The 12766-nt window shown below is 40.5% G+C and overlaps 1 protein-coding gene across 1 annotated transcript; it reads right to left on the bottom strand.

The window, feature by feature from the left end:
- Positions 1 to 674: 674 nt before the first annotated feature.
- dclre1b (DNA cross-link repair 1B) lies at positions 675 to 5841 on the bottom strand. The gene is made up of 4 exons (XM_044352592.1): positions 4966 to 5841; positions 4198 to 4363; positions 3888 to 4070; positions 675 to 3670 (listed from the first exon to the last, which is right to left on the bottom strand). The coding sequence occupies exons 1-4, from the start codon at positions 5161 to 5163 to the stop codon at positions 2385 to 2387; spliced, it is 1833 nt and encodes a 610-aa protein (XP_044208527.1). The 5' UTR covers positions 5164 to 5841; the 3' UTR covers positions 675 to 2384.
- Positions 5842 to 12766: the final 6925 nt, after the last annotated feature.

Genomic DNA, 12766 nt, shown 5'->3' with positions numbered 1-12766 from the left:
ACCTGTTACATGAGCTGAATATGGCCTACAACTTATCAATATATCACATTTTCTCAGTACTTCTCAGCAGTATATAACCATAATTTCTATGATATATGGTGATTGATTAAATTAGCATGACCTGAACCTGGATAAGCTGCAGAAAATGGATGATTGATGGATGATCCACCAATTAAAAATGATTAATCAATTTAAATTATTCCTCAAATCTTCACTTTAAGCCCATTACAAGATGATGAGCCTCCTAGCTACTGTAGCTAGCAGTGACTACAGGTCTGATGGCGCAGATTGAAATTCCATAAAATATGATTAAACAGCTTCCTGCAGCAGCGATCCACAATGGTCTAACATGTAATTTATAGATGTAGAATATCTCCTGGCAGCCTGTGAACACATGCAAAAAAAAGTTATGTTGATGTATATGCTTAGAAAGAAAAAAAAATCAAGACCTTTGCAACTGAAATGAAGGACTATTCACCTTCTGACCTTCTCTTGAGGGAACTGAATCCAATGTTTTTACAACTTTAATAGACCTGCAGAAACCCTTTTTAAAACAAAAGCTCTTAAACTGTTGTGAGGTGGAGCTCTTTAGTCATCAGGCCTAAAAAGATCATTCTCAGATCCACCAAAAGACATTTATTTGCAAATAAAAGAGCAATTTATTTAAGACACAATTAACACATATGAAGTCTTTATTCAACATACAAATAACAGTTATATGTACAACAGTTTGAATTCTTTTTTTCTTCACAAACACTCATTGAATTTTCCTTCACCAAACAAACAATGCTGCTTTGTTCATAAATGTGAAAGACAGACGTAAATACAGTAAACACAGGTTTACCTTTTAATACCCTAAATAACTTCACAGACAAGGTGGTATGTAAATTACATTTGAATATGTACAATGGGGTCCAAAAGACTGAGACCACTTTCCCACTGACTTGAATGGTAAAGTGGTCTTTCATCTTTCTTTTAGTCTGAATGACCCATAGCCAAAAGAATTTTTTTTCACCAAACAAAAAGGCAAAGTGTGGTTTCACAAAGTTTACAGCTCTCCTACAAGGTTCACAGAGGACTGTAGTCCAACGCGTAGGATTAAAACTGCCAGAGTGATCTGTTAACTTCCCACTGAGGGCAGCTGAGCTGCACGCAGCTGGTTTACGTCACCTCTGATCCAAACATGGAAAAAACATAACAGCAGCTACTTTTTAAAGTTGGCAAATGTGGTTAAACAACTTTATGGAACTCACATTAAACTGTAATAGTGCTATTCAGTACACATGCATGTGATTTAACACAAGTAGTTTCTTCCCCAATAAGACCAATTACTAAGAAATAAAATGTTGGTCTCAGAGTGTTTTGGTGCTACTGAGCAGTGTTTCAAACACATTTGTCTTCAGACTAACAAAGAAAAAACACTATTGCAGCTGCTAGAGAACATCTGGGAAAAAATACTTAAATTGCACATCATCTTCTCCAAACTCTCAAAAAAGAAAAAACTCATCACAGGAAGTATACTTTTCCATTATAAAATACCAGTGTTGCAACTTTCACTTGACTCAGAACTGCCACCAAAACCACAATACATTTTTAATGGGAACCAACTGACAGCAATGTGAGACTTTAAAAATAAAAAGGCCACGACTGACACACAGCAGAAAAAAGGAAAGTTTGAGTGAAAAAGGCTCATCTGGAATATGGCAAATTTTATCACTTTATTTCAGCTTTTAGGCTCCAACTGCACTGAGATTTTGGCTTTCAGCTCACTTTACAGCAAAAACTCCTCCATCCTCTGGAGTTTCAACACATTTCAAATCCCCTGACTCTCACTTTGACTTGCTCAAAAAATGAAGGACGAAAAAGCGACCAGTGTTTTGAGACAGCTGGTTATCAAGGCAAAAACAGTACAGTAATTAGCTTACTTATCTATATTGTAAAAATATGACTCTGCAAATATCAATTACAGTTGACTGTAAGCTGTGCTTCAGCCCCATCCATGGTGTGTAATTTATATACCGCTCCATAAATCAGTCATTATTTTTTTCCACCACAAACAAATGACTTTGACCACAGAATTACAAAGAATTACAACATCCAGGAGGCCAAGACTGCCGTGATGAAAGGTGAGTACAAAGTTTGGTCGGTGACTTTCTGGTCCAGTCCAAGGACAAACTTTTTCATCACACACCTGTTTTTCTAAACTCCAGGTTACTGCCAACCACACAAAATAGACGCACCATAAGGAAAATTATATAAATTAGGACAGTACCAAGGAAAAAGCAAAAGACATAGTGTGACAGTTTTAAAGTGCTTCTGTTAAAATACACACACAAACAGACATGAAACAAAAAGGCCTCTAAAGAAAGGCAAAAACCTGACGATTAGGTCACATTATCTGTCTGAGAGGACAACCTCTTTTCTGCGTCATGTAAAGGAGAGAGAGGAAACTGTTGTAGGAAGCTCTGCTGCAGGAGGCCCCATGTCTTCAGGTCCTCCTCTGTGAAAGGGAGAAACTTTAGGATACTGTTCTCAATCTCCTCTACATACTCGTGCTGCACTTCTGACAAGTAGCTCGATGAAATGCAGGAACAGTTATCAGAGCTGTTCTGCAGTAATGTCACACTGTGCTGACTCACGTTATTGTCATTTAACATGATGTCATCGTCCTGATCAATTCCATGTCTGCCGTGCTGACTCCCGTCACCATCTGACAATACGTGGTTGCGCTGAACATTTCCACGTCTGCTTTGCTGATTGTAATTTTCACTCGATGCTGTCTCATTGATTGTTTTGGCTTCACTTGTGGTCCTGACAGGCTTCAAGCAGGCCTTGGTGTTTGTCAGGATCTCCATGGGAACAAAGTTGCTCTGCGTGAGTTGACTGAGTGGCACCGACTCTGACATCAACATTTCTTCAGAGACGGTCTGGACGATGTTGAGGCTCCACAGGTCTCCTGCCCCTCCTCTGTTTTTGTTTGGGGTGAGTTTCTTGCTGAGGTCGATAAGGATAGAGTCAGATTCTTTTCCGCTGCTTTCTGTGTCCATCTCCTCCTCAGAGGCATCCTGCTCCAGGGACTCTGCCTCCCAGGCTTCTTCACATGACTTCATGGATGCCCTGACTGGAGACTCAAACACCACCCCTTTGGGAGCAATAGGTTGAAAATGTCTGCGTCGAAGGCTGGTGAATGCTGATGAGCTGAGCTGGCTCTCGGGCTGCCTCAACATGTAGTGTCGCACTGACTCGGGCACCAGGATTTCATGGCGCTTTTTGCTGGGCAGTAAGGCGGTGAGGCTTCCAGGAACGCATTTTCCTACGATGGGTACCAGGGAGGTAGGTTTGAGTGCAGAGACAAAATCCTCCAGCTCTTGGTAAGAGGAGTGGTCTGAGTAGGGAACCACATGGACGTTGGGGTGGAAGGAGACCAGCGGTCTGCTGGTAGGCAAGATGGCTAAAGTGGGTTGTTCCTTGTTCCACTGGTTCAAAGCGGCAGAACAAATCTCTGACTGCGCCACGACTCGGATGCGGCCGGCTCCCGGGTCAGTTGTGAAGACGTCAGGCAGCTCAAGGGCTTTGAGGGTCTCCATTCTCTCAAAGCTCACCTCGATCCAGGTTTTAAACTCCATCGCCAGCTCCAGCAGCAGGGACTCCTTACCCAGTGCATACAGACCTGCAAGGCAGCACATGAGAGTGTTAAATTCTGACTCAGCAGTTTCAACGACAACACACATGACCACAATGTAAGACAAAATAAATAAAAGATATTAAGTTTTAAATAAGATTACTGACAAAAGTTGCAGACAACAGAAAGCCAGCTATTAACATGTTGCTGAGATGAAGTACATAAAGCACGTAAAGCATGTTTTGAAAAGTCTATGCAAAATTACCTATGACAACATTGTGGTTGGGATGGCTGCGGATGATCTCTTTGATTTGTTGAGTGGCTCGCTGTCTGGAGGGTAGGCTGCGGTTGGGGTCACAGTTGGTGTTGTCCAGGTACAGGACATCTATAGTGGTGTTTGTCCTCAGGCACGGCTCACGCAGCATCGAGGGAGAATATCTGAAGTCACCTGAAATTAAGAATGTGTCCACGCCACACCATGACATTGTACTCTATATAGTAGCTGTACATATTTTAATATCATGTGATAAAGCAAAAGTAAATTACATAATATTTCCTAAATCCTAGACACTGACCAGTGTACAGTATAGAGCCAAAGTAGCCTTCAAAGAGAAACATGACAGCTCCTGGACAGTGGTTGGCATCTATCAGTGTGACTGTCAGTGTCTCTTTGCCGATGTCATCCAGCGGGAGCAGGTGTTGCTCGGCCACTTCCAATGGATGGATCCACTGTTCTTTCACCTGAGCGGAAGTAGAAACAAGCAGAAAAACGTTAATATAACAACACATCTGCCATGTTCTAAACCACTTCAATCCCCAGTTTTCCTCTGAAACACACTCACACAAAGTTATGCAAACATACAGTATATTCTATATCTTCTTATTCATTATTGAAGCTACACACACAGCAAATTTGACTTGTATAAATCAGTGGAGAAACAAATGCAGATGCTTATATATGAACATGACGGGTCACTGAAGATGTTCCATTTACTGTCATGTATGACACAGAAAAGGCTTCAAATCCTCACATTTGAGAAGCTTCAGCCAGCAAATATTTTGTTTTCACTTGGACTAATTAATTAATCGACTAATTGTTGCACTATAAACAGATATGAACACTTTAAATGCAAAATCTCATTCAGTAGTAGCTCTATATAACAATCATTGCCTTATGAAGCCAGGAACTAAGGTGGCCAGTTACTCTAATAACTCTACACAGCTCCCAGTTTCTCCATCACAACACACATAAACCAGTACTGAGCAAACTGTCCTGAGGAAGAGAAATAACGTGAAATCTTAATGTTAATTTAAACTGTCACGGCTGACCGTGAGACCCTCACCTGCAGCTTGAGTCTGAGCAGAGTGGCAGTGGTCGGGGAGCAGTAGATAGGTCTGTTGCTCCAGGTGGAGGTCAGACCCACCGTGTGGTCGCTGTGCATGTGGGACAGGAAGAACAGCCGGGTGCCAGGACACTTCCTCACCTGCCAGAAGTCCACCGCCAGCGGAGTGTGTGGGAGGACTTTCCCGTTGACTGACATTGTGTTCACTGGATGTCAACAAGTGAGCTGCTAACCGGCGCCAGACTGACGGTAACTTTACCGCTATTTATCTGTATGTGAACGTTATTTAGACCCGCTGAAGTGTGGAAATAACATGTGAATTTAAGTTTGTTCCAGTATACACGACACAGATCAAAATACTGCCTTGCTGACAACTTAGTGTGACGTTGGCGATAAAAAGAAAAGACGCTCCGTGTAGCTAACTTGCATTAACGTTAAAGGGGACGTTGCTAAACATAATGTGGCTAGCTTTAGTTAGCAATAACCCGCCATTTGTTGCTTAGCGACGCCATTCATTTGCGTTGTGAACATCTTCAGTTCAACCGTCGGCATCACAAACATCTGGCCAGTCGTTACATGTTACAGCTTACATTATAGACATTATAGACCCGCCATTTCTGTTTTCAATTTGTTATTCAACGCCTCTTCCTGGTTCTTTTTCTTCTTCTTCGCGTTTATTGCAGTGTTTGTGTTACGTTACTGCACTACTGCCACCGGGAGGTCAAATGCATGTCTATTTTTCCTCTGACTTAATTGTGCTCCGTATCGATTAATCTGTCGATAAAAAGGCAGAAAATGGTGATAAATCTCTATCACCGTTTCCCAGAGCCCGATGTGACGTCATCAAATGTCTAATTCTGTCCACAACCCAAAGAGGACTAAAGAAACCAGAAAATATTCACATGTGGGAAGCTGGAATTTAAAGATTTTTTTTTTTAAATGACTCAAAACGATTAATCAATTATCAAAATAGCTGGCGATTAATTTAATAGTTGGCATTTGATTGATTACTTGATTATTTGTTGCGGCTCTACTAATATCTTACGGTGATCAAGCTGTTATTTCTAAAGCCAGGGCCTGAAAAGTTTGGAATGACAAAAATTAAAATATTGTATTATAAATGTTTATTATATTATGTAAATATATTATGAATATATTTATATTTAATAAATAAATAAATATATTTTATAATACATTTAAATTTTCTTTTTTCCTGTCTGAAAAGATATTTTAAAAAACGTGTTGCATGTTGCATTTTTAAATGCAAACAGCAAACCTACCAACAGGCCTATCTTAGCAATTAATAATAAACAAAATGCTACATGTGGCTCTCTATAAGGTTGACTTTGTGGATCCACAAAAAGTTTGCTGAATTAAAAATGTACCAGATATACAGGATTTCTCTGAAACTGACAGAATTGTGTTCTTTTCTCCATAAGATGGCGCCAAGAGAGAGGAAACAACTGTGTATGATAATTGGGATTTTGGGAAAAAGACAATGAGCCTACAGAACATTTATCTGTTAACTAATAACAGACTAATAATCTGACAGATTCTGGAAGGATGTAGAAGGTATTTTGTCAAGTTAAATATGTATGTATTTCATGCTCATTCTAATTTACCCTGTAAATTAAAAAACAAACAAACACTTTAATTGTAAAGTCTACTATACACTATTAATTTTTTTCATCCACTGGAAGACGTAAAAAATGTATTGAATCTTCTAACAGGCTTATTCTTCCTCTATGACAGAGAATAAACTAAAAGCAATGTAATGTATAAATGTATAAAATCGAGCGGATCAGATTATAATGATTTGATGGATTACTTCCTCTCTAAAACACAGGCTGACTCATCTGTCATGATGCATTAATGAAAAAAAATATAATCCTGCATTTAACAGTCACACCCAACTATTTGTAATATTTGTAAATTATTTTTCAGTATAGTGGTGGGGGGGGGGGGGGGGGTTGGGGGGTACTACTAAATGGAGGTGTTGCTATGGTGACAGCGACCCACAGTACCCTCCCCTTGCGTTTGCACACCGCTCACTTTTCAGGATTATACCTGGGATTGCTGAACATTCTTCCCTTATCACACAGCGTGTATCCTCTCCTCTTTCCCAGAAGCACATTAATCATACTCTGCTTTACAGTTAATTATCTGACTCACACACACACACACACACACACAGACACACACACACTGTTACTATCCCCATCTTATGTTTTGAGATAAGTCACACAGCTGGGTGCCCTTTACATTAGTGCATGCTGCAGGGGGCAGCTTTATACAGCCGAGAGACAAGTCAGCAAGTAATTAATTACAATTTTACTGCTTGAGTTGATTTTTAGATTATGATACTTCACAGTATTTTAAAAACTAATTTCCCTTATTTATGATTAATTTTTTGTTATTGGAACATAAGTTTATCTGCACATCTTTTCCTTTTTTGCATTGCGTGAGTAGTGAGCACAGTCACATCTGGCACATGTAGTAAAAAAAGACACGTGCAGTTAGTATAGTACAGTGGCAGTGCTTCAACTTGAGGAGAATATTGATCCAATGAATATTAATATACATCCATGACACCAGGCTCATGCTATATGACAGGTTTTGAGATGATCCAGATGAACAGTAATACAGCCAGGAAGAAATACCACATATAGGGTGTCATTTCTCATTCAACAACACCCTCACAAATGTTGGTTTAGGTTTATTGACAACACACTAATTTATTATATAATACAACATATCAGACTTTGTCAGGGATAGATTGATAAAGTCCTGGATTTATTTCCATATTTGTCCCTTGTGTGTTCACAGTCTAAATGATTGAACATCCTCATTAACACATCTGAGCCCCAGCACATATTTTTTTAAACCAGTATTTATGCACTTATATATACAAAATCACAGGTTCACTAGATAAGAATATAAGCAGGGTGATAAGAATAAAAGAAAAACAGATGCACTGTTTACATGCGTCAAGCCAAAGGTTGCTGAGGTCAGGAGGATGAGTAGTCTTCTGTCATGTTGTTATGCAGAGAAAAACAAAAGCGCTGTCAGACAGCAGCAGTAAAGCTACGAAGGCAGATGGCGGCAGTCAGTGATCTGCTCCAATGTTATTAACTGCAATGCTTTAAATCCTCCATATAAACTTTTACTGACCTCAGTTTGCCAATTTGACCTTTTCAAACTTTCTTCTGTGCTATAGACTAGAACTTTAAACTAGTCATAAGCACTGCAGGTGTAACATTGTCTGATGTTCTCAGCAGTGGCATTGATGATTACATTAAATTTGGTGACTCCCACATTGTCCCGTAGATTCTAAAAATGGTCCCATCTGATGCTTTCTCCGAGCTCTCTTATCTCTTGCATCTCTCTTTATCGATCCTGCATAAATTATGAGCAACGTGCACTATCTCCATTGCCTCCATTCATCTGAGACGACACATTTGTACCGTCAGAGACGGTGGCAGCCTTATTTCTTATATCCCCCCAAGCATGATGCAGTGGTGTTGTACACACACACTCCTGCAGAGATATTTATGGACATGTGTGAGAAGCCCAAGATGTCCCTCAGGGGCTAAGAGCAAGTTGCCAGCTTAAACAAGCTGGTGAGAACACTTCTCATTTTGGCACGCACTCTCACTTCACTTCTCATTCCATCTGTCTTTGTCTGTTCATCTCTCTGTCACTCGCTCACTCCCTCCCTCTGTATTACTGTGTCTTTATTTTGTTTTCATGACTTCATCCCCTTCCACGCTGTCGTCTCCGCTAGGAATTTCATGACCTCTCTTTTTGTGCTCTTGCTGTTTTTCATTTTGACACAACACCACAGTACAGCAGCGTGATTGCTGTCTAACCCTCTTTACAGCCAGTCTTGGTAACCACCACACTACTGTAACACCTTGTATCAGAGGTGTAGGAGCAGCTATTTTCTTGCCAGGCCTCAAGCCATGTCGCACCACAATATAACGCGGGTTACAAGTGCCATTTGATTCCCCCATTCATCTGGTTTGATGTGCTCAGTTCATTAGACTTTCAGGAGTGGGCTGAGTGGTGTGGCGTGCAGGCAGCCTGCTGAAGATCCCCCACGGACCAGTGGAGGGTGCAGTTTTAGGGATTGCATTATGCATAGCAGTGTGCTCATAGCTTGCTGTCACGGCAACGCTGCATACAGAGAAAAAAAATGACTCTAATTGTCTTCCTGCAGGGCTCCAAGTCATTTTAAATTTCTCTTGGTAGGACCCAGACATGGAGAAAATCATAGCAGAGCTCTCGTAGACTGTACGGTCCTAACAAGCATCATAAAAGCTGAATAAGGCTGGAGATATTCGTTAATTGTCTCTCCATGGGCGGAAGTCGGGCCCAAGCCAATTTATCCGTCGTATCAGTCTTTAATCAAAACAGATGTAACCTGTGTTCCTGAAGGGGAAAGTAAACATACTGATATTGATCCACAGCCTCAGAGGAGGGAATAACAGAATTAACTATATGAAAATTACACAAGAAACAGCCACGGATAAGTTTCTGACTCATCGATTGATGGTGTTGTTACTTAAATGTTAAAAATGTCACAAAAAATAATTTTGTTTGCACTGCACCCACATGCACAAGACTAAATACTCAAGAGTGGTTGAAGGTCGGCTGTGTAAAGGTGATTTAAGCAAGTTTCTTGTGCTGTATTGAATTTGTGTAGTGCTGTGTTTAATAATTTAATTCTGGCAAAGGCATAACTAATATTCATACCCTGAGCAATGGGTAAAAAGCTTTTGTGCGAAAGCAGATTTTAGTTAAGCCCCGAGATTTGTTTCAGTTTTGCTGAAGCAGACAGATTTGTTTGTGGGCTTTACTGCACAGAGAGATCTTCCTGTCGTCCCTCACATGACAACTAGCTGACAACTCCTCACAAACGTCCTATCAACAACGAGAACATCCAGCTGTGTATCCTTTCTATTTCCAGGTGAGCGAGGACAGATGTGATCACCCAGCGATCAGATTTATATACATTGCCTCAATCTGTGCATGTAACACGTTTTGCATGACTGGTTTCCTGCAGTGATGACATATTTTCGATCGCTCTCCTGTCAGTTCTGTTGACTCTCTTCCATTACTCTTCTCATGTAGATCACAACAAGATTTCACAGAAGCAGTCTAGCGTTTATATTAAATTGTCCCTCGGACACACAGAGGAAGAAGAAAGAGGACTTAAGCATTAAGAAGCTTTTCAGAAACTCTTCTTCGTTACACAACAAAGAACTAGTATTGTAGGTGCATTACTGAAATGGCCCAGAGATTTGATCATGAAAATCTGCTGTAAAAGCATCATTCATGTCAGCCATGAAAATGGGTTGTGAGTAGTTTCAAGTCTGCTGCTACAGCCTTGAGCGAAAGTACAAAATGGGTGAAGGAAAAGGCTATATTCGAGTGAAGCATGACTCCACTGCGCTTATGGCGAGTCTTCATGTGGGGTTATGTCAAAGAAAATGAGTCTCTGAGTGGAAATTCAATAATTCACAGTTTATATGATTCCAATTCATCAGATGTGATCACAGTAATTTTGCTTTTAATTTCTACAGATGTCACAGATAAAAGAAGTGCTAATGCGTGCCAAGGGTGCCCCCCACACTAAACCGTAATAAAAGACATGATGCATTATTGATCATAAGGCTCCAAAGAACATGTACTCACAGGACTGCAATATGCTTCAATGTATCAATGTGCATGACAAATTAAGCTTTTGCTCATGATTTAACAAAGTGGTCCCCATGTGCATAATGCATGTATGGAACAGGATAGCAAAGAGATGGATGTACTGCGGAGGATCTGTTCGATTGTTTCACAGCACTGTTACCACACCCACGATGCTGCAAGAAAACTTCAAAGGATAATTCCAATATTTTTCAACCTGGACCCTATTTTTCCATCATCTGGGGTCTAAGTGTCTAACAGGAACAAACATTTTTGGAATTGGTCCAGTATTGAGCGAGATCGCTTCAGCCAGCAGCTGCGAAACAGGTTGCAATCTAATCCTTGGGGCCAATTGCGTTCCTCAAAGTACATCCACTAAATTGATTGTTTTTTGACGTACTTTGAAGGGTGCAATTGCCCCCAAGGATTACATTGCATCCCCTTTCACGGCTGCCGTCTGAAATGAGTTAGTCACTTAGACTCCAAATGATGGGAAAATAGGATCCAGGTTGAAAAATACCAGAATCACCACTTAACTTTAGCGGCCTCCCCCTTCGTTTCACACACTCTCTGTTATATTGCCCGATGGGAATAGGCTGGAGAAATGTTCTGCTGTTATTGTGGGTGACTGTGGACGTGTGGTGTGTTTTGTTGGTGAGTTGCTGACAGCAGCCTTGAAGGGGTTGGCACTGAGCAGCTGCAGAAAAATGGGGGTAACCTTGTTTGGGTCTATTACAGTCTGGATGGTAAGGCAGACAAACGCCAGAATAACATTTTGCCTCTCTGCTAATGAGGCACCAGGACATGCACACACACACACACAGACACAGACACACGCGCACGCACACACACACAGCAGGCCTGAAGCCCAGTCTGAGTGTATTAAGTTGATGTGAGTATCCCCAGTGAGATTAGTCTACAGTTTATTAACAGGGCAAAACAGCAGGTTGGTGAAAATCCAGGTATCGAGATGTCAATATGTACATGGCTGTGGGTAACAGCTCCTCATTAGCTGGCTCATTATAAACACTATGTGGCAACACGGTCGCTCTAGTGGATACTCCCATGTACCTGCAACAGATTAATTTACAGTAAATTGAACGGTAGCTTTACTCTCATGGACCTACGATCAATACACTGTCTCTGCAGTATTAACTTACTGTATAAAAGCATGTACAAGATCATTTTTATTTCTTATATAATCAATAAAAGAACATTTTATAGCTACAAAGAGCTGTGAAGGTACAGGATGTTTAAGTTGTCACCAGACCTTGAGGCTCCTGAGATTCGCAGCCTTTCATTCCAAATGTCCTGCAACAGTAGCGAGCAGTTTGACCTTTGTCTGCAGGGTTTGCAATCTCTTAAAAGCAAAGTTAAGTCAGTAAATATAAAATATGAGATTGTCAGTACCACTCACTTTGATAGCAGTTTAACTCTTCTCCCCCTCCCTACCCCTCAGGATTAGGCAGCTTAGCATATTTGCACAGAGAGACAGTGAAAGAGAACAAGTGTGCAAGTCAGATACGGATTAAAGGATTGATTCACAATTTTTCAAGACAGTTTTAAAACTGTTTGCTTGCTGTAATCATTCCTCCTGTTCATACTGACCATTATGGTGAATACATTGTAAGTGATGGGGGAAAAATCCACAGTCCTCATTTTGAGCAAAAATTTATTGAAAGGTTTATCTGAACATAAAATGAGGCTTCAGCCATCTGAATTAATCAAATAAAGTGGATATCTTCCACAGTTACAGTCTTTTTAGTTTAAGATTCCCTCTTTGTGTTGCGACAGACAGTGTTTTCCTTTTCATCTGTAGTGGATGGATTGGGACAAAAAGAGGGAATTTCAAACTAAAAAGACGGTTACTGAAAGATATTGACTTGATCTGACTAATTTGAATTCACATAAATGTTTAAATATATTTTTGTACGGGAGAAGAGCTGTGGATGTTGTCATCACTGTATGGACAGGAGGAATGATTAAAGCAAGAAAAACATGCCAGTGTTCATTTGGGCACCTGACTACTGTTTTAGGACAGAGTTGAACTGTGAACCTATCCTTTAAGTCAGAGTATGTATCATTCACTCTGTCTCAATCGAAG

This window comes from Thunnus albacares, chromosome 5, assembly GCF_914725855.1.
Source record: "Thunnus albacares chromosome 5, fThuAlb1.1, whole genome shotgun sequence".
NCBI lineage: Eukaryota > Metazoa > Chordata > Actinopteri > Scombriformes > Scombridae > Thunnus > Thunnus albacares.
Note: the sequence above shows the minus strand (reverse complement) of the source record. Positions and strands in the feature narration are given on the sequence as shown.

What these genes read in the sequence shown, in the direction of transcription:
- dclre1b (XM_044352592.1), bottom strand. Translation starts at nt 5,163, where the DNA reads ATGTCAGTCAACGGGAAAGTCCTCCCACACACTCCGCTGGCGGTGGAC. An exon ending in TGGCTCTATACTGTACACTG is followed by an intron (nt 4,071 to 4,197) that starts GTCAGTGTCTAG and finishes TCTTAATTTCAG; the next exon opens with GTGACTTCAGATATTCTCCC. An exon ending in CAACCACAATGTTGTCATAG is followed by an intron (nt 3,671 to 3,887) that starts GTAATTTTGCAT and finishes GCTGCCTTGCAG; the next exon opens with GTCTGTATGCACTGGGTAAG.